This window comes from Chiroxiphia lanceolata, chromosome 15, assembly GCF_009829145.1.
Source record: "Chiroxiphia lanceolata isolate bChiLan1 chromosome 15, bChiLan1.pri, whole genome shotgun sequence".
NCBI lineage: Eukaryota > Metazoa > Chordata > Aves > Passeriformes > Pipridae > Chiroxiphia > Chiroxiphia lanceolata.
Genome location: NC_045651.1, coordinates 2,751,298 through 2,768,847, shown reverse-complemented (window position 1 = coordinate 2,768,847; position 17,550 = coordinate 2,751,298). Strand labels below are relative to the sequence as shown.

Genomic DNA, 17,550 nt, shown 5'->3' with positions numbered 1-17,550 from the left:
ATGCGGTCACTTCATTTCTGCAGATGTTATTTTCTTGTCTTCTTTGTACTGATGTCAAGCCGGGCCTTTGTACCTGCTATTATCTGATCACATTGTTACATTTCCTTGACTGTCCCATACATGCCTTTCATTGCTACATCTCTAAAGGAAAAGACTTTCATAGATAAGTTTCCTTAAAATGTTAATGGGAGCGTCTTCTCACACGCACATGGTGGGAAGTCAAATATCAGCCATGGGCAGGAGAAGTTGTCTGTGCAACTTTTCTTTCAGAACAGTATATCTGCAAATAATGAAGATCAGTGACAACCATGCCAGCTGTAATGAGTTTGAGGAGATTCCTGCAGGTGCCGTGTGTGAGGAGATACTGGTGGAGAGGAAGCTTGTGTTTTTTCAATTCCCAGGGTCCATTGCTGGACTAGATAAAATGAATAGGCTCAGATTCCAAACAGGGACAAGTTGTGAGTTCATCAGTTTCCTTTCCTACTGCTCTTGCTACTCCCTGTAAAGAGTAATTAAACTGTGGCCTTGTTTGTCTTGATCAGGTAAAGGTGGGCCTGTGTGTGTCCAAAACTTTATCTGAAAATGTCACTAGAATCACTGATCTTGCTTTTCACCTACTCATGGTGAGAAGTCAGTGCAAGATCAAGGAGAGAGAGACTGGCCCCAAAAGCACTCTGGGGATTCTTTCATGTCATGCCTGGTGCCAAGGCCTTGTGTCACTGACATGAAGTGCCCCTTTCCTGTGTCCAGAAAGGGGGTGACAATCCCCTGATGAATTTGGCTGCAAGCAATACCCATGGAAGGGCAACCATGTTTCAGGGTTCTGTGTGTTGGAACTGCTGTGTGAAATGTGACTTTTTCCAGCTCTAGACCCTTGTAAGGTTGTGGTGTAGAGTTTCATTGTGGTTGGACTAATCTTTCTGCAGTCTTGACCAACCCTTCAGATGAGCTCTTGCTCATATGAAGTCACTAATGATGTTTTGTTGGTATTAAAATTGGTGGGAAGCTACGGATGGGAGGTTTATTTGTCAGGAATTTCTGAGTCTTGGGCTTGTTATTTGAAGTATGTGCCAGGAAGTCACTGATTTTATCCTCTATCATGTCCAATACAACTGTTCCTGTGAGTGGTAGTTCTGGGATAAAGACATAAACTTTGCATTAATGGTTGCAGATTCTTCCAAAATGTCCATGTGCTGGTGAAGAACGATGGTGTGTTTGAGTCGATTCTGGTGACTCAGTCTTTAACTGAGCTGCATCTTGGTTATGCCCCTTAGAACATTTCAGGTTTCTTGAAATGAGTGTGATGAGCAGAGAATGCCTCATGTGTTGGATCTGTGTTGTGATCCTTGTTCTCCATAAGGAGAAGTTACATGGGAAAATTTTCTTCCAATGGTTTCTGTCTACAAAGGGCAGCTTCCTTTGCTCCATCATGTTTGGACATGCTGAAACATTCTGTCTGCACAGACCCAGGGCAGGTGGAAGCGTTTGCTGTGGTGTACTTAGGAATGTCTAAAAGGTTGGTGGAAGTGTTCCATTTCCCCTGGCTCTTATATGGATCCAATAATTGTGCTCCTGTGTGTTTTCCCTGCTTTCCAAAGAAATTATTGGAGAACTGTGCCTCTCAATACTCGATCCTCTTCCTGCTACAGTTGTATGTGGAAATGTTAAGGTAAGATTCCTACATTATTGCGAGTTTCCCATTTTTCCTTTTTTCCTTCTTGTTTCTTCTCATGTTCTAAAAGTGGGCCTCAGTTTGGCTGATAGTTCTTAAAACCAGAGAGATCTGTTCAAACTCTCAGGCTGCAGGAGGAGTTCTCTTCCATACCTTGAAGGTGTTCAGCTGCCAAGACAAAGATTTCTGTTTCCCTAAAATCCTGATGAATGAACCATCTGCTTTGTCACTTGTGGTTGACATGTGGTCAGAAGTTGGATTTGTCCATGGTGTGAAAGAGGCTGTGAATGTAGAGCAAGGAGGGTGAGAGGCTGGCTTTGTACCAGGAAAACATGTGAGTCAATGTGTTTTTGGCTGATCAATGGTTTGACTTCTTGCCTGGTGTCAAGGCCTGCGTCGTTTTTGTCTGTGATTTGAGTTCCCTGTCCTGAAAGGCAACTGTAGTCCTCTGATAATGGAGCATTTGTCCAATAACTCTGCCTTTAGAGGCCTGATGCATGGCTAGATACCGTGAATGAGTGATTTCTATTCCTTAATGCTTCCCTGTCAGAGGTATTAACAAAAGTGGCTTTAATATGTTGTAGAAATGCATCATAACAAAGTTTGATTACAAGGTTCACTCTATGACTTTCAGTCTTGAAATATAAAAAGGACTGTTATCGTACGGATGCCCTCATTTCCTTAACTCCTGATGGATCTTAGGTGTGGCTGGGTGCAATATCTATTATTTACCACCTGGATGAAACACACAAAGGAGAATTGACTCAGAATCAACCTGGAATTATTTCCACACAGAGACTGGAGATTGAAACGAGTGAGGGAGTCCCTCATGCTGAGTCACAAATTTCAGAGTGGACGCTTTTGTACCTCAACTACTGATGGAGTGTAGGTGCAGTCAGGTCCAATCTTAGTTTTAGACTTGGACAATGGTTTGTATTTAATGAATTAGTGCATGCATTTAATTTGTACTTAGTTTTCATCTGCTTAGTAAAGATCTGTTGCAGGTGAGGATTGTGAGTGCCTTGGGTAAGGATTGTGAGTGCCTTGGGTAAGGATTGTGAGTGCCTTGGGTAAGGATTGTGAGTGCCTTGGGTAAGGATTGTGAGTGCCTTGGGTAAGGATTGTGAGTGCCTTGGGTAAGGATTGTGAGTGCCTTGGGTAAGGATTGTCAGTGCCTTGGGTAAGGATTGTCAGTGCCTTGGGTAAGGATTGTGAGTGCCTTGGGTAAGGATTGTGAGTGCCTTGGGTAAGGATTGTCAGTGCCTTGGGTAAGGATTGTCAGTGCCTTGGGTAAGGATTGTCAGTGCCTTGGGTAAGGATTGTCAGTGCCTTGGGTAAGGATTGTCAGTGCCTTGGGTAAGGATTCTCAGTGCCTTGGGTAAGGATTCTCAGTGCCTTGGGTAAGGATTCTCAGTGCCTTGGGTAAGGATTCTCAGTGCCTTGGGTAAGGATTCTCAGTGCCTTGGGTCAGGATAGATGTCTTAGTCTCACTGGAGGAGCTTCAAACCCCGAGAGATGTGCCTACTGAAGGAGAGAGTCACGTGGCAGGCAGTCCAGCTGCACTTGAGGGAGAGGTGAAATTGGACTCAAATGAAGCTCTGTCATTGGTAAAAGGGCTTTCAGCCTTGAGGAGCAGCCTTGTGAGCCATCCCACTTCATGGGAGATCGTTTCCACACAGTCTCGATGCCTCGCATGAAGAGCTCAAGGACAGCTCAGTTTGGCTGTTGTGTTTATGGGATAAAGTGGTTGGCTCATAGTCAAATTGTATATAGTGGGAAAGGACTGAGTTGATGCTCACTGTGTCACTCTGCTGCTCCTTGAAACCTCTTTATTCAAAATTGTGTCTTCCTTATGACTTTGTGATGTAGAGTTTCTTCATAGTTGTAACAACACTTTGGTTCAGACCTTTGTTTCCTGGAAGGTCATGGTTCCTTTCCCCCATTTCTGATCAGTACTTTTTCATTTGAAACTGTGAGTGTTGTTTAGCAGCAAATACTTATTTCGACCACCCAAGTTAATTTTTTATATGTGAAGAAGAAGAAATAGAATCTTAAAGAGAATCTGTTACGCTTTTTCAGAAGACAGGCTGAGAAAGAGGCCCACAATAAGACCTGTAAATGTAGGGCTTCCTGTTAGTGAGAGGTGAGCAGGCCACACAGTAGGAAAACTGAGGAGAGCTGTTGACTAAATTAAATAATTAACCTATTTATATAAAATGAAATCATACTTGTTGTCTGGAGTAAGACTTCAGGGTGACATTTACAGCTTGAGTCCTCAGTGGGTTCCTGGTGCTCTCAGGGATGAATTTCCATGCCTGCCTAGTGAGCTTATGCTTCCTTTCATTACTTGTCTGACTTTTTCTCCTTGTCATGTTACAGCTAGTGAGAAAGGAGGAGATAGGAGAGGGGTACATCTGTGTTCTAATTTTGTCAGGGGTTAGCAGATGTACAGATGACCTAAGAAGAAGTTGCATCTTTGTGAATCAGGGCATGTGATCAAAGAGGTGCAGAGATTCCCCCAAAGTGCACAGTTTGATGATGCAGTCTCTGCCCAATGACCATTCCTCTTTTAGTTTGTCCATTTGCCATTCCTCTGCTTTAGAAAAATTATGTTTCTTCTCCAAATGGTGGAGATCAAGTGAATTTCCTTTCTATGTATGACTGTGATGCATTATCCTCTAGAAGAGGTTTAGGAAAATTCTGAATGTCCAAATCAAAGCTGCAAGTTGTGCAGGGTTGGAGAGTGAGGAGAAAAACAACAGAGTGGTAGAATTCCTGTTGTGAGAAGTCCTTTCTGCATCTACATATCTAAGTAACTTTTTGATAAGTTCATAAATGTGGTCTTTGTGTTTTCCACCTTGGATCTTACTTCAGGCTTTGTTTCCTGGAAGATCATGGTTCATGTTTCCCACTTGTGAGGGCTCTTTTGCAGCAAACAGTGACTTCGGTTGAGACCCAAATGAAGAGAGAATGTTGTGTGTGAGGAAAATGAAGCAGAAGTTAATACAGGGTCTCTCCTAAGTACTTCTGTTCAGACCAAAGGCCTTTGATAAGGCCCTTGCAGCTTCTTATTCACAGGAGATTTATATATCATGAAGTAGAAAATTGACAAGAACAGTTAAATTTCCAGAAAGGAAACCCACTACTGTACAAGACTAAGATTTCAGGGACTTACTTGTGCATTCAGACTTCAGTGGAGTGAATTTTTAAGATGGCAAAACACCTGTACATTGCAGGTGTCCAGAACCTCGTTTGGTTCAGTTGGAGCTTTTGATTTGGTTTATTAGAAATGCTCAGAAATGAGTGAGAGGACCTTGTGAAGAACCTGCACACAGCCGTTCCCATTGTTTAATCCAAGAGGGTAACAGTGAAGTGCTGCTGGCCAATCCCACTTATCTGGGGATTCTTAAGTCTCTGAGGGGCACACAATTAGATGCCTCTCTATATGGTTTCCTACAGGGCACAAGCCTGGATGTGTCACAGTAGGGAATGAACAGTGCCACGTGTGGCGTTGGGGGGTATTTGGTTTACCAACTGCCAGGGATTTCTGATGTTCTGATGCTCAGTAAAGTCATTCAATCCAGTCAGGAGAGACCTACCAGCCCTTTGAAATCACTGCACCTTGCCTAGCTTACATCTTGAGCCTCCATGAGTTTTCAGGTGCTGTGGGGATGAGTTTCTAAGGCAGAGTTCTGGTAAAGTAACTGAAAAACACAGTACTGTAGTATCAGCCCCAATGAGGTCAGATGGAGGTTTGGGATCTGTGTATGAACGAACAGAATTCATTTGAAATCTTTTGGCTGATTTTGTGGTCCTACAATGGATTGGCCAGGTGATGGGACTTTTGCCTGGAGGTTCACAAAATCAGAACAATGGAAATGTGAAATCTGTTCTTAAAACAAGCCTGATTTTTGAGTTTCTACCAAAAACACAGGAGGTTTTATGGATGGAAGAAGAGTCAGTGTAAGGGTGGACAGAGGGCAAAGAGCTTACACTGCTTTGTACTTTCTTTTCCTGTGCCAGGTATGTACAGTGTCATGAGGGCAGTTCTGCTACTTTAGGCTTCACATTTCTCTCCAAGTGTTAGCACTGTGTAAATCTCCTTTTGACTTACACCCTCTACTTAGAGAAGCTAGAAAAGTGGTATCTCAAGTACCAGTGAAACACATGAGTTCTAAAGCATGTGAGCAATCTACTTTTGGCTTCAGTTCTCTGACTGTGCACGAGGGAAACAATCTGGAAACACATAATTGCCTTGCAAGGAATATTTCCTTCTTAAGTTTCGTGCCAATGCACACCACGAGATGCCAAAGTCTTTGATAAGGTGCAATAGTAGTTTATATGTCTATTGCAGCTAGAAAAGAAACCAACAGAAAAAAATTCGGTATTAGACTGCAGTTGCTGCTGTAATCATTAGGGTTCCTGCTTAGCATTAAGCGAGTACTTTGGCGCTTGCTGCTACTAACAGAACAGAGACCCCATGGGCGGTGCAGCCCCAGCAGGGCCCAAAGTTGGTCCCCGCTGGTGGCGGGCGTGAGGCGGCTGCAGTGTTGTGTCGGCGCCTCCGGGTGCCGCTGTTGGCCGCCGGCGAGCGTTGCCGGAGCCGCGGCGGCGGCCGGCGGTGCGTCCTGTCCCCGGCGGCTGCTGGCTCGTCCGGGCAGTGCGGGCCAGAGCGGCAGCGGCCCGGGCAGCAGAGGCGAGAGGCGGCGCGGCGCGGGCAGCAGAGGCGTCCGAGTTGGAGGCGGCGGCGGGCTGGGTGCGCTTTGTCGGGCGCTTTGTCGGGCGCGCGGAGCGGCTGCGAGGGAGGCAGGGCAGCGGCAGGAGCCTGGCGAGCTTGGCGAGCGAGCGCCGTGGGCAATGTCGGGCGGGCGGAGGGCGAGCGGCGGGCCGGGCGGCGGGCGAGCGCTGGTGCTGGGCGCTGTGCTGCTGGGCCTGTGCTGGCGGGCGGCGGCGGAGCGGCTCCGCTACTCCATGGCCGAGGAGCTGCCCAGAGGCTCGCTGGTGGGGCCGCTGGCCCGGGACCTGGGGCTCAGCGCCCACGAGCTGCCGGCGCGCAAGCTGCGCCTCAGCGCGGACAAGCAATACTTCACGGTGAGCGAGGGGAACGGGAACCTGTACGTGAGCGAGAGGCTGGACCGGGAGGAGCTGTGCGGCGAGTCGTTGTCCTGCTCGGTCAGCTTCGAGGCGCTGGTGCACAACCCGCTCAACGTCTTCCTTGTCGAGGTGGCCATTGAGGACATAAATGACAACTCCCCGTCCTTCGGTAAGGCTGTTTTGGAACTCGAGATTGGTGAATGGGCGCTTCCCGCTGCTCGTTTTCCTCTGGAGGTGGCCCGAGATGCAGACTTGGGAAGTAATTCGCTGCTGACTTACGAGCTCAGCAGCAACCCCTCCTTCAGTCTGGCCACGAGGGACAGCCCTGACGGAAGTGAGCCGCCGGAATTAGTGCTGGAGAGAGCGTTGGACAGAGAGAAGCAGAGCTTCTTTGAGCTGGTGCTGACAGCGACGGATGGGGGGGACCCTGCGAGGTCCGGGACTGTTCAGGTTCGGGTCAACGTGACGGACTTAAACGACAACCCACCTCTGTTCAGTAAAAAAGTGTACGAGGCGCGAGTGGCAGAGAATCTGCCGGCAGGGTCGCTGGTGCTGCAGGTGCGGGCCACGGATGCGGACGCGGGGTCCAATGGGCGGGTATCCTATTCTTTCGGCAACGTCCCGGACGGGATCCGCGAGTTGTTCTCTGTCGACAGCGAGAGCGGCGAGATCACGACAGCAGTTCCCCTTGATTTCGAGGAGAAAAGTAAATACAGCTTCAGCCTGGGGGCGAGGGACGGTGGCGGGTTGACCGATACTTGCAAGGTACAAATAGACATCACGGACGAGAACGACAACGCGCCCGAGATCACCATTCTGTCGCTGTCGAGCCCCGTGCCCGAGGACGCGCCAGTCGGCACCGTGGTGGCCCTGCTGAAAGTGCGGGACCGGGACTGCGGCGAGAACGGTGAGGTGTCGTGCGAGCTGTCGGGAGAGGCGCCGCTGTCACTCGTGGCGTCGTCGGGCGGCTCGTCCAAGGTGGTGACGGCGAGCGCGCTGGACCGCGAGCAGGCGTGCGAGCACCGCGTGACGGTGGTGGCCCGGGACCGGGGCAGCCCGTCGCTGTGGAGCAGCAGGGAGCTGGTGCTGGAGGTGTCGGACGTGAACGACAACGCGCCGGTGTTCGAGGAGGCGTCGTACAGCGCGTACGTGCGGGAGAACAACTTGGTGGGCGCGCTGGTGTTGCGCGTTGTCGCTCGGGACTCGGACGCGGGCGCGAACGGGCGCGTGAGCTACTGGCTGTCGGGCGGCAGCGCGGGCGCGGCGGGCGCGGCGCCGCTGGTGTCGGTGGAGGCGCGGAGCGGCGCGGTGTACGCGCAGCGCTCGTTGGACTACGAGCAGTGCCGCGAGTTCGCGGTGGCCGTGCGGGCGCAGGACGGCGGGTCGCCGGCGCGCAGCTCGACGGCCACGGTGCGCGTCTTCGTGCTCGACCAGAACGACAACGCGCCGCGGGTGCTCTACCCGCCCCCGGCATCGGGAGCGTCGGGAGCATCGGTGGGTTCGGCTTTCGAGGTGGTGCCGCGTTCGGCGTCGGCCGGCTACCTGGTGGGCAAGGTGGTGGCGGTGGACGCGGACGCGGGGCGCAACGCGTGGCTGTCGTACGAGCTGGTGCAGGCGTCGGAGCCGGCGCTGTTCCGCGTGGGGCTGCAGAGCGGCGAGGTGCGCACGGCGCGGGCCGTGTCGGAGAGGGACGCGGCCAAGCAGCGCCTGGTGGCCGTGGTGAAGGACCACGGCGAGCCGGCGCTGTCGGCCACGGCCACGCTGCACGTGGTGCTGGCCGAGAGCTTGCAGGAGGCGCTGCCGGAGCTGAGCGAGCGGGCGGCGGGCGCCGAGGCGGCGGGCGAGCTGCAGTTCTGGCTGGTGCTGGCGCTGGCGCTGCTGTCGGCGCTGTTGGTGCTGAGCGTGGCGCTGTTGGTGCTGGCGCGGCTGCGGCGGGCCGGGCCGCCCGCCGTGCTGCGCTGCCTGGGCGCGCAGCGCTTGTCGCTGGCCGGCGCCGCCTTCCCGGCCGACTTCTGCGAGGGCACCTTGCCCTACTCCTACAACCTGTGCGTGCCGGCTCCGCCCCGCTCCACTGCCGCCGAGGCCGCTTGGCCGCCGCCGCCGCTGCCCATCGTGCCCGCGGAGGAGCTTGTGGCCGGGGAGCCCAGCGAGAAGCCGAGTCCGAGCAGCAGCGCCGTCGTGGAACAGCCACCCACCGACCTCCATGCACCGCAGGTCTGTAAGCGCACGATTTTTCCCTGCTCTTTGGGATTTAACTAACCGCATGCTTTCTGCAGTGAGCTCCTGGGCTTGGTTTCTCTGCTGGAGCGTTTAGTTCCTTTTTTGTATTTCCCTGAACTCGTGAAAGAATCCTATCCCTCGTCTTTTTTTTGTAATCTCCCTTAGCGAATCCGCACTTCCCGCCTCATCAGCTGCCTGACATCTTGGCTGATGGTGTAGTTTTATGTTGTGAAATCGTTTTGGATAAAATGGTATTGACGTGGTTAAGGTCTTCTTTTCATTCATCACACCTTCACATTCACCTGATAACTTCTTTTCTTAAAGCCTTTTTTGTCTTAACTATTATGAGTTACAAAATACAAAAGCAGATGCTTAGTGAAAACCGACATCCGCCAGTTCTTTGTGAGCAGATATGGAAAATGGAATGGAGAATTTTTTTCTTCATGGTTTCTCTTTTTCGAACTCCTATGCACTTGCTTAGGAGTTGAACAAAAAACAGTTTGGTTTTTTTGCTATTCCCTCCCTTCTTTTAATGGAGGTCGGATGCAGAAATAGCAGCATGAGTACGATGGTTTAGGTTTGTCGGATCTTGATTTCTTTGTTTTGCTTTTGTGGTTATTTCTCATTTTGAGTTCCCTCATGAACGATAGTTCCGAGGTAGTCCGTTTAAGATAAATCCGCTGTGTTCCTAGGCATCCGGTTAGTTATACGTGAGTTGTTTTGTTATTTTAATGTTTGCAGGTTTTTTAATCTGTCTTCTTTTTTGATCACTTTCCCCCTATTTTTGATCACTTTCCCCCTATTTATATAGTAGTTGTTTTATTTTGTAATGGACTCCCGCACAGAGTGCATATGCTGCCGGGTTACTCTCCAATGGAACAGTAAGTCCTAAAGTGTAAGCACAGTGTGTTTACATAAGATTACACGACTAGTTCCGAAGTGGTGTTTGGAGAAAAGGGAGAAATTAAGTGTGATTCCGAAGAGTCTCCTATGTGCAGATGAAAATTAGCAGAGACCCGACCGCATAGCAGTCACTTCAGAGGACTCCCTTTGAAGGGGCAACTTTGTAGATGCCTTGTGCTAGTTTTGCTTGGAATTTGGGAAAATAATGTGCCTGCTGGCGTTCCATTGTGACGTCGTAGTTCTCAGCAGAAAGGGTGAGAAAAAGCTTCAACCACTACCGGTACAAAATAGCTGTGCAATTGTAGGGGGGAAACTGTGCGACCCTACTGTGGAAAAAGAACCATTATACTATGCACATCATGTTAAGATAACTTTATAACTCTACTATTTCCTAATTCCAACAACATTTTCACGTGCGGTAAAATACCATAAACCCGGGGGTGTGCTATTTCTGTCTGGTCGTGATCATTTGGAGGATCGATGAAGTGATTGGTAGGAGAAAAGATGAGAGAGGAGATCCCTGCTCGTTGGCGCTCGGTTCGTGCAGTGCCGGGAGGAGGCTGCGGGCGCCGCTGTTGACCGAGAGGAGCGAGAGGAAGGTGGGAGCGCTGCAGCCCCGCCCGCTGCGGCCCGGCTCGATCGCTGGATCGCTGGATTCCTGGGTCGGGAAGCGGTCTGTTTCCCATCGTCCCCGCGTTGCGGATCTGAGATACAGCGAGGCGGAGGGGCCGGAGACACTTCCCGGGAACGGCAAGTCGGAGCCGGAGCGAGAGTCGAATCGGCGATCGGCGGCGGGGATCTGCCGGCGGTGTTGCGGTGCCGGCGGTGCGGCGGCGGAGATGTGCACGGCGGGGAGGCGCTGGGGCCGGCGGCAGCGAGTGCTGCTCTGGGGCGTCCTGCTGGCGGCCTGGGAGGCGGCGTGGGGGCAGCTGCGCTACTCGGTGCCCGAGGAGATGCCCAAAGGCTCGTTCGTGGGCGACGTGGCCAACGACCTGGGGCTGCAGATGCCGGCTCTGCGGGATGGCGGTGTCCGCCTCTTGGACAAAGGTAGGACGCAGTATTTTGCTCTGCATGGAAAGACGGGACATTTAGTGACGGCCCAGAGGATCGACAGAGAGCAGCTGTGCCGGCTGGTGGAGCAATGTGTGCTGCGCTGTGAGCTGATAGTGGAGGGGGAAATGAAGGTTTATGGAATCCAAGTGGAAATCACGGACATCAACGACAATGCGCCCAGGTTCCGAGAGGCAGAAACGGAGCTGAGAATGAGCGAGACGACAGCCCCGGCGTCGCGTTTTCCCCTGCCAGACGCTCACGACCCGGATTCGGGACGGAATTCCTTGCAGAGCTACGAGCTGAGCGGCGACGAGCACTTCTCGCTGGCCGTGCAGACGGGCCCCGGCGGGGATCAGCGTCCCGAGCTGGTGCTGGCCAAGGCGCTGGACAGGGAGGAGGCGGCGTTCCACGAGCTGGTGCTGAGGGCGAGCGACGGCGGCGAGCCGTCCCGGACGGGCACGGCGCGGATCCGCGTGACGGTGCTGGACGCGAACGACAACGCACCCGTGTTCAGCCAGGCGGAGTACACGGTGCGTGTGCCGGAGGACGTGCCCGTGGGCTCCACCCTCGTCACCGTCACGGCCACTGACGCCGACGAGGGTCTGAACGGGCACGTGAAATATTCGTTTAAGAAAATAATAGAACAAGAGTCGCAGATTTTCCAGCTAGATGCTGAGACAGGAGCGATCACACTTTTGCGAAGCCTGGACTTCGAGGATGGCGATTCCTACGAACTGGAGGTGCAAGCACATGATGGTGGAGCACTCTTCGACACAGCTAAAGTCGTAGTCACCGTGACAGATGTGAACGACAACGCTCCTGAACTGACAGTGTCGTCGGCACTGAGTGAGATCTCGGAGGATGCCCCGACGGGGACTGTTGTCGCCCTATTGCACGTGCAGGACCAGGACTCGGGGGCCAACGGCGAGGTGCGCTGCTCCCTCGACGGGAGCGTCCCGTTCCGCCTGGAGAAGTCCTTGGAGGGCTATTACCGTGTGGTGACAGCGAGAGAGCTGGACCGGGAGCAGGAGTGGGAGTACAACGTGACGGTGCGGGCGGCCGACGGCGGTGGTCCGTCGCTGCAGAGCAGCAGGGTGCTGTGTCTGCGGGTGCTGGACGTGAACGACAACGCGCCGGTGTTCTTGCAGGAGCGCTACAGCGCTCGGCTGCGGGAGAACAACGTGGCGGGCGCGCTGGTGCTGCGGGTGCGGGCGACGGACTCGGACTGGGGGGAGAACGCGCGCGTGCGGTACCGTCTGGGGGAGGGCGGTGTGCGGGGCTCGGCGCTGTCGTCGTACGTGTCGGTGCAGGCGGAGACGGGCGCGCTGTACGCGCTGCGCTCGTTCGATTACGAGCAGGTGCGCGAGGTGGGGCTGTGGGTTTGGGCGGAGGACGGCGGCTCGCCGGCGCTGAGCAGCAACGTGTCGGTGCGGCTGGTGATCGTGGACGAGAACGACAACGCGCCGCAGGTGCTGTACCCGCCGGCGGCGGCGGCGGCGGCGGCGTCGGGCTCGGGCTGGGCGGGCGTGGAGCTGGCGGCGCGGTCGAGCGAGGCCGGCGCGCTGGTGGCCAAGGTGGTGGCGGTGGACGCGGACGCGGGTCAGAACGCGTGGCTGTCGTACGAGCTGGCCAAGGCGACGGAGCCGGGGCTGTTCCGCGTGGGGCTGCACAGCGGCGAGGTGCGCACGGCGCGCTCGCCACTGGCCCGCGACGCGGCGCGCCAGAGCCTGGTGGTGCTGGTCAAGGACCACGGGCGGCCGGCGCTGTCGGCCACGGCCACGCTGAGCGTGGTGCTGGCCGACAGCGTGGCCGAGCTGCTGGCCGAGCTGGGCAGCGCGGCGCGGGCCGAGGCGGAGGCGGGGGCGGCCGAGGCGGGCGGCAGCCTGACGCGCTGGCTGGTGCTGGCCGTGGCCGCCGTGTCGTGCCTCTTCGTCGCCTTCCTGCTGCTGCTGCTGGCGCTGCGCCTGCGGCGCTGGCGGCGCTCGCAGCAGCAGCTGCTGGCGGCGGCCAGCGGCGCCTTGCGCGGCGTGCCGGCCACGCACTTCGTGGGCATCGACGGCGTGCGCGCCTTCCTGCACTCCTACTCGCACGACGTGTCTCTCACGGACGACTCGCGCAAGAGCCACCTCCGCTTCTCGACCGACAGCTGCTGCCACACCCTGCCGGCCCGGCCGCCGCCCGACGAGCCCGCGCCGCTGCTCGGAGACCAGGAACCTTCCTGTGCCCCGCAGGCGGACCCCGCCCCTCTCCCGGTGAGTTCCTCGTATTGGGGCGTGTCCGTAACGGTTTCTTCTGCCTCTTTTGCCCTTTATTTTCCGTGATCTGTAGCGCGGGTTTGCTGTCAAGGAAGGCAAAACTTCATTCAGTGATGTGTTGATCGGAGGTGCTCCTTGAATTGCAGTGGTGGACGTGGGATCGTGTCTTAACCTTCCAGTTTTTAGGGGAGGCAGGAGAAGGGAAACTGCTCTTATCTAGAGGATTGTGTTTTCTGACTTTGTTACTGAATCACATGATCACCACTGACCCAGAATCTCCTGAAGGTCAGCTCCTCTTTTACATTTAGAGTGTTGATATTTCTTCACTGAGATGTAGCTGGCAGGCAAATATTTCTTCCCCCGTAGTACAGAGTTGTAAAGATACCCATGTGAAACCCATGGGTTTTCCTGGTGCATGTTGACAGGAAATGGTCTGAATAACTGGCTGTTTGATTCAAAGTCTCTGCAAAATATAATGGTCGAAAAACAACATGCAAGTTTTGAGAGGCAGGAGGATCCTGGGACCTGTGGGTGAGGGACTGTCAAAGGAAACAAGAGTTCGGTGCCTCTCAGTACTATAATGTGATGTGGTTTTCTCCTTCCCAAGTAAATGAGGCCTAACAGACATTACTCCAGCTGTGTTGAGAGCTGTGGGATGTTTGTGCTCCATGTTTACAAGTTAATGCTTTGTATTTAACTAATTGCTTAATACGTACTAATGATAAATGCCAAAATGGGAGCTTTGAGAGAAGGAAACTGATTCCATCCCTGCTCAATACCTGGATTATGCATCTTCTCCAAGTACCATAATTTAGAAGAGCATGATGCGGTCACTTCATTTCTGCAGATGTTATTTTCTTGTCTTCTTTGTACTGATGTCAAGCTGGGCCTTTGTACCTGCTATTATCTGATCACATTGTTACATTTCCTTGACTGTCCCATACATGCCTTTCATTGCTACATCTCTAAAGGAAAAGACTTTCATAGATAAGTTTCCTTAAAATGTTAATGGGAGCGTCTTCTCACACGCACATGATGAGAAGTCAAATATCAGCCATGGGCAGGAGAAGTTGTCTGTGCAACTTTTCTTTCAGAACAGTATATCTGCAAATAATGAAGATCAATGAGAACTATACCAGCTGTAATGAGTTTGAGGAGATTCCTGCAGGTGCTGTGTGTGAGGAGATACTGGTGGAGAGGAAGCTTGTGTTTTTTCAATTCCCAGGGTCCATTGCTGGACTAGATAAAATGAATAGGCTCAAATTCCAAACAGTGACAAGTTGTGAGTTCATCAGTTTCCTTTCCTACTGCTCTTGCTACTCCCTGTAAAGAGTAATTAAACTGTGGCCTTGTTTGTCTTGATGAGGTAAAGGTGGGCCTGTGTGAGTCCAAAACTTTATCTGAAAATGTCACTAGAATCACTGATCTTGCTTTTCACCTACTCGTGGTGAGAAGTCAGTGCAAGATCAAGGAGAGAGAGACTGGCCCCAAAAGCACTCTGGGGATTCTTTCATGTCATGCCTGGTGCCAAGGCCTTGTGTCACTGACATGAAGTGCCCCTTTCCTGTGTCCAGAAAGGGGGTGACAATCCCCTGATGAATTTGGCTGCAAGCAATACCCATGGAAGGGCAACCATGCTTCAGGGGTTCTGTGTGTTAGAACTGCTGTGTGAAATGTCACTTTTTCCAGCTCTAGACCCTTGTAAGGTTGTGGTATAGAGTTTCATTGTGGTTGGACTAACTTTCTGCAGTCTTGACCAACCCTTCAGATGTTATTAAGTGGCTCTTGCTCATATGAAGTCACTAATGATGTTTTGTTGGTATTAAATTTGGTGGGAACCTATGGATGGGATGTTTATTTGTCAGGAATTTCTGAGTCTGGGGCCTGTTATTTGAAGTATGTGCCAGGAAGTCACTTACTTTATCCTCTGTCATGTCCAATACAACTGTTCCTGTGAGTGGTAGTTCTGGGATAAAGACATAAACTTTGCATTAAAGGTGGCAGATTCTTCCAAAATGTCCATGTGCTGGGGAAGAATGATGGTGTCCTTGAGTTGATTTTGATGACTCAGTCTTTAACTGAGCTGCATCTTGGTTATGCCCCTTAGAACATTTCAGGTTTCTTGAAATGAGTGTGATGAGCAGAGAATGCCTCATGTGTTGGATCTATGTTGTGATCCTTGTTCTCCATAAGGAGAAGTTACATGGGAAAATTTTCTTCCAATGGTTTCTGTCTACAAAGGGCAGCTTCCTTTGCTCCATCATGTTTGGACATGCTGAAACATTCTGTCTGCACAGACCCAGGGCAGGTGGAAGCGTTTGCTGTGGTGTACTTAGGAATGTCTAAAAGGTTGGTAGAGTGTTCCATTTCCCCTGGCTCTTATATGGATCCAATAATCGTGCTCCTGTGTGTTTTCCCTGCTTTCCAAAGAAATTACTTGGAGAACTGTGCCTCTCGATACTTGATCCTCTTCCTGCTACAGTTATATGTGGAAATGTTAAGGTAAGATTCCTACATTCTTGTGAGTTTCCCATTTTTCCTTTTTTCTTTCTTGTTTCTTCTCACGTTCTAAAAGTGGACCTCAGTTTGGCTGATAGTTCTTAAAACCAAAGAGATCTGTTCAAACTCTCAGGCTGCAGGAGGAGTTCTCTTCCATACCTTGAAGGTGTTCAGCTGCCAAGACAAAGATTTCTGTTTCCCTAAAATCTTGCTGAATGAACCATCTGCTTTGTCACTTGTGGTTGACATGTGGTCAGAAGTTGGATTTGTCCATGGTGTGAAAGAGGCTGTGAGTGCAGAGCAAGGAGGGTGAGAGTCTGGCTTTGTACCAGGAAAACATGTGAGTCAATGTGTTTTTGGCTGATCACTGGCTTGATTTCTTGCCTGGTGTCAAGGCCTGTGTCACTTTTGTCTGTGATTTGAGTTTCCCTATCCTGAAAGGCAGTTGCAGTCCTCTGATAATATTTGTCCAATAACTCTGCCTTTAGAGGCCTGATGCATGGCTAGATGTTGTGAATGAGTGATTTCTATTCCTTAATGCTTCCCTGTCAGAGGTATTAACAAAAGTGACTTTAATATGTTGTAGAAATGCATCATAACAAAGTTTGATAGCAAGGTTCTCTCTGTTACTTTCAGTGTTGAAATATAAAAAGGATTGTTAGCATGTGGATCCCCTTGTTTCCTCAACTCCTGATGGATCTTAGGTGTGGGTGGGTGCAATATCTATTATTTACTACATGGATGAAACACACAAAGGAGAATTGACTCAGAATCAACCTGGAATTATTTCCACACAGAGACTGGAGATTGAAACGAGTGAGGGAGTCCCTCATGGTGAGTCACAAATTTCAGAGTGGACACTCTTGCTACCTCAACTGCTGATGGAGTGTAGGTGCAGTCAGGTCCAATCTTAGTTTTAGACTTGGACAATGGCTTGTATTTAATGAATTAGTGCATGCATTTAATTTGTACTTAGTTTTCATCTGCTTTGTAAAGATCTGTTGCAGGTGAGGATTGTGAGTGCCTTGGGTAAGGATTGTGAGTGCCTTGGGTAAGGATTGTCAGTGCCTTGGGTAAGGATTGTGAGTGCCTTGGGTAAGGATTGTGAGTGCCTTGGGTAAGGATTGTGAGTGCCTTGGGTAAGGATTGTGAGTGCCTTGGGTAAGGATTGTGAGTGCCTTGGGTAAGGATTGTGAGTGCCTTGGGTAAGGATTGTGAGTGCCTTGGGTAAGGATTCTCAGTGCCTTGGGTAAGGATTCTCAGTGCCTTGGGTAAGGATTCTCAGTGCCTTGGGTAAGGATTCTCAGTGCCTTGGGTAAGGATTCTCAGTGCCTTGGGTAAGGATTCTCAGTGCCTTGGGTAAGGATTCTCAGTGCCTTGGGTCAGGATAGATGTTTTAGTCTCACCGGAGGAGTTTCAAACCCCGAGAGATGTGCCTGCTGAAGGAGAGAGTCACCTGGCAGGCAGTCCAGCTACACTTGAGGGAGAGGTGAAATTGGACTCAAATGAAGCTCTGTCATTGGTAAAAGGGCTTTCAGCCTTGAGGAGCAGCCTTGTGAGCCATCCCACTTCAATGGGAGATCGTTTCCACACAGTCTCGATGCCTCGCATGAAGAGCTCAAGGACAGCTCAGTTTGGCTGTTGTGTTTATGGGATAAAGTGGTTGCCTCACAGTCAAATTGTATATAGTGGGAAAGGCCTGAGTTGATGCTCACTGTGTCACTCTGCTGCTCCTTGAAACCTCTTTGTTCAAAATTGTGTCTTCCTTATGACTTTCTAATGTAGAGTTTCTTCCCAGTTGTAACTACACTTTGGCTCAGACCTTTGTTTCCTGGAAGGTCATGGTTCCTTTCC

The 17,550-nt window shown here is 51.5% G+C and overlaps 1 protein-coding gene across 1 annotated transcript; it reads left to right on the top strand.

The window, feature by feature from the left end:
* The first annotated feature begins 6,463 nt into the window (after nucleotides 1-6,463).
* On the top strand, nucleotides 6,464-9,025 carry LOC116794579 (protocadherin gamma-B5-like). The gene has a single exon (XM_032703351.1). It carries the CDS (start codon nucleotides 6,530-6,532, stop codon nucleotides 9,023-9,025), a length of 2,496 nt encoding a protein of 831 aa, XP_032559242.1. The 5' UTR covers nucleotides 6,464-6,529.
* The last annotated feature ends 8,525 nt before the right edge of the window (nucleotides 9,026-17,550 follow it).

Bases quoted from the DNA above. Each gene is read 5' to 3' on its own strand.
- LOC116794579 (XM_032703351.1), top strand. From the start codon at position 6,530: ATGTCGGGCGGGCGGAGGGCGAGCGGCGGGCCGGGCGGCGGGCGAGCG.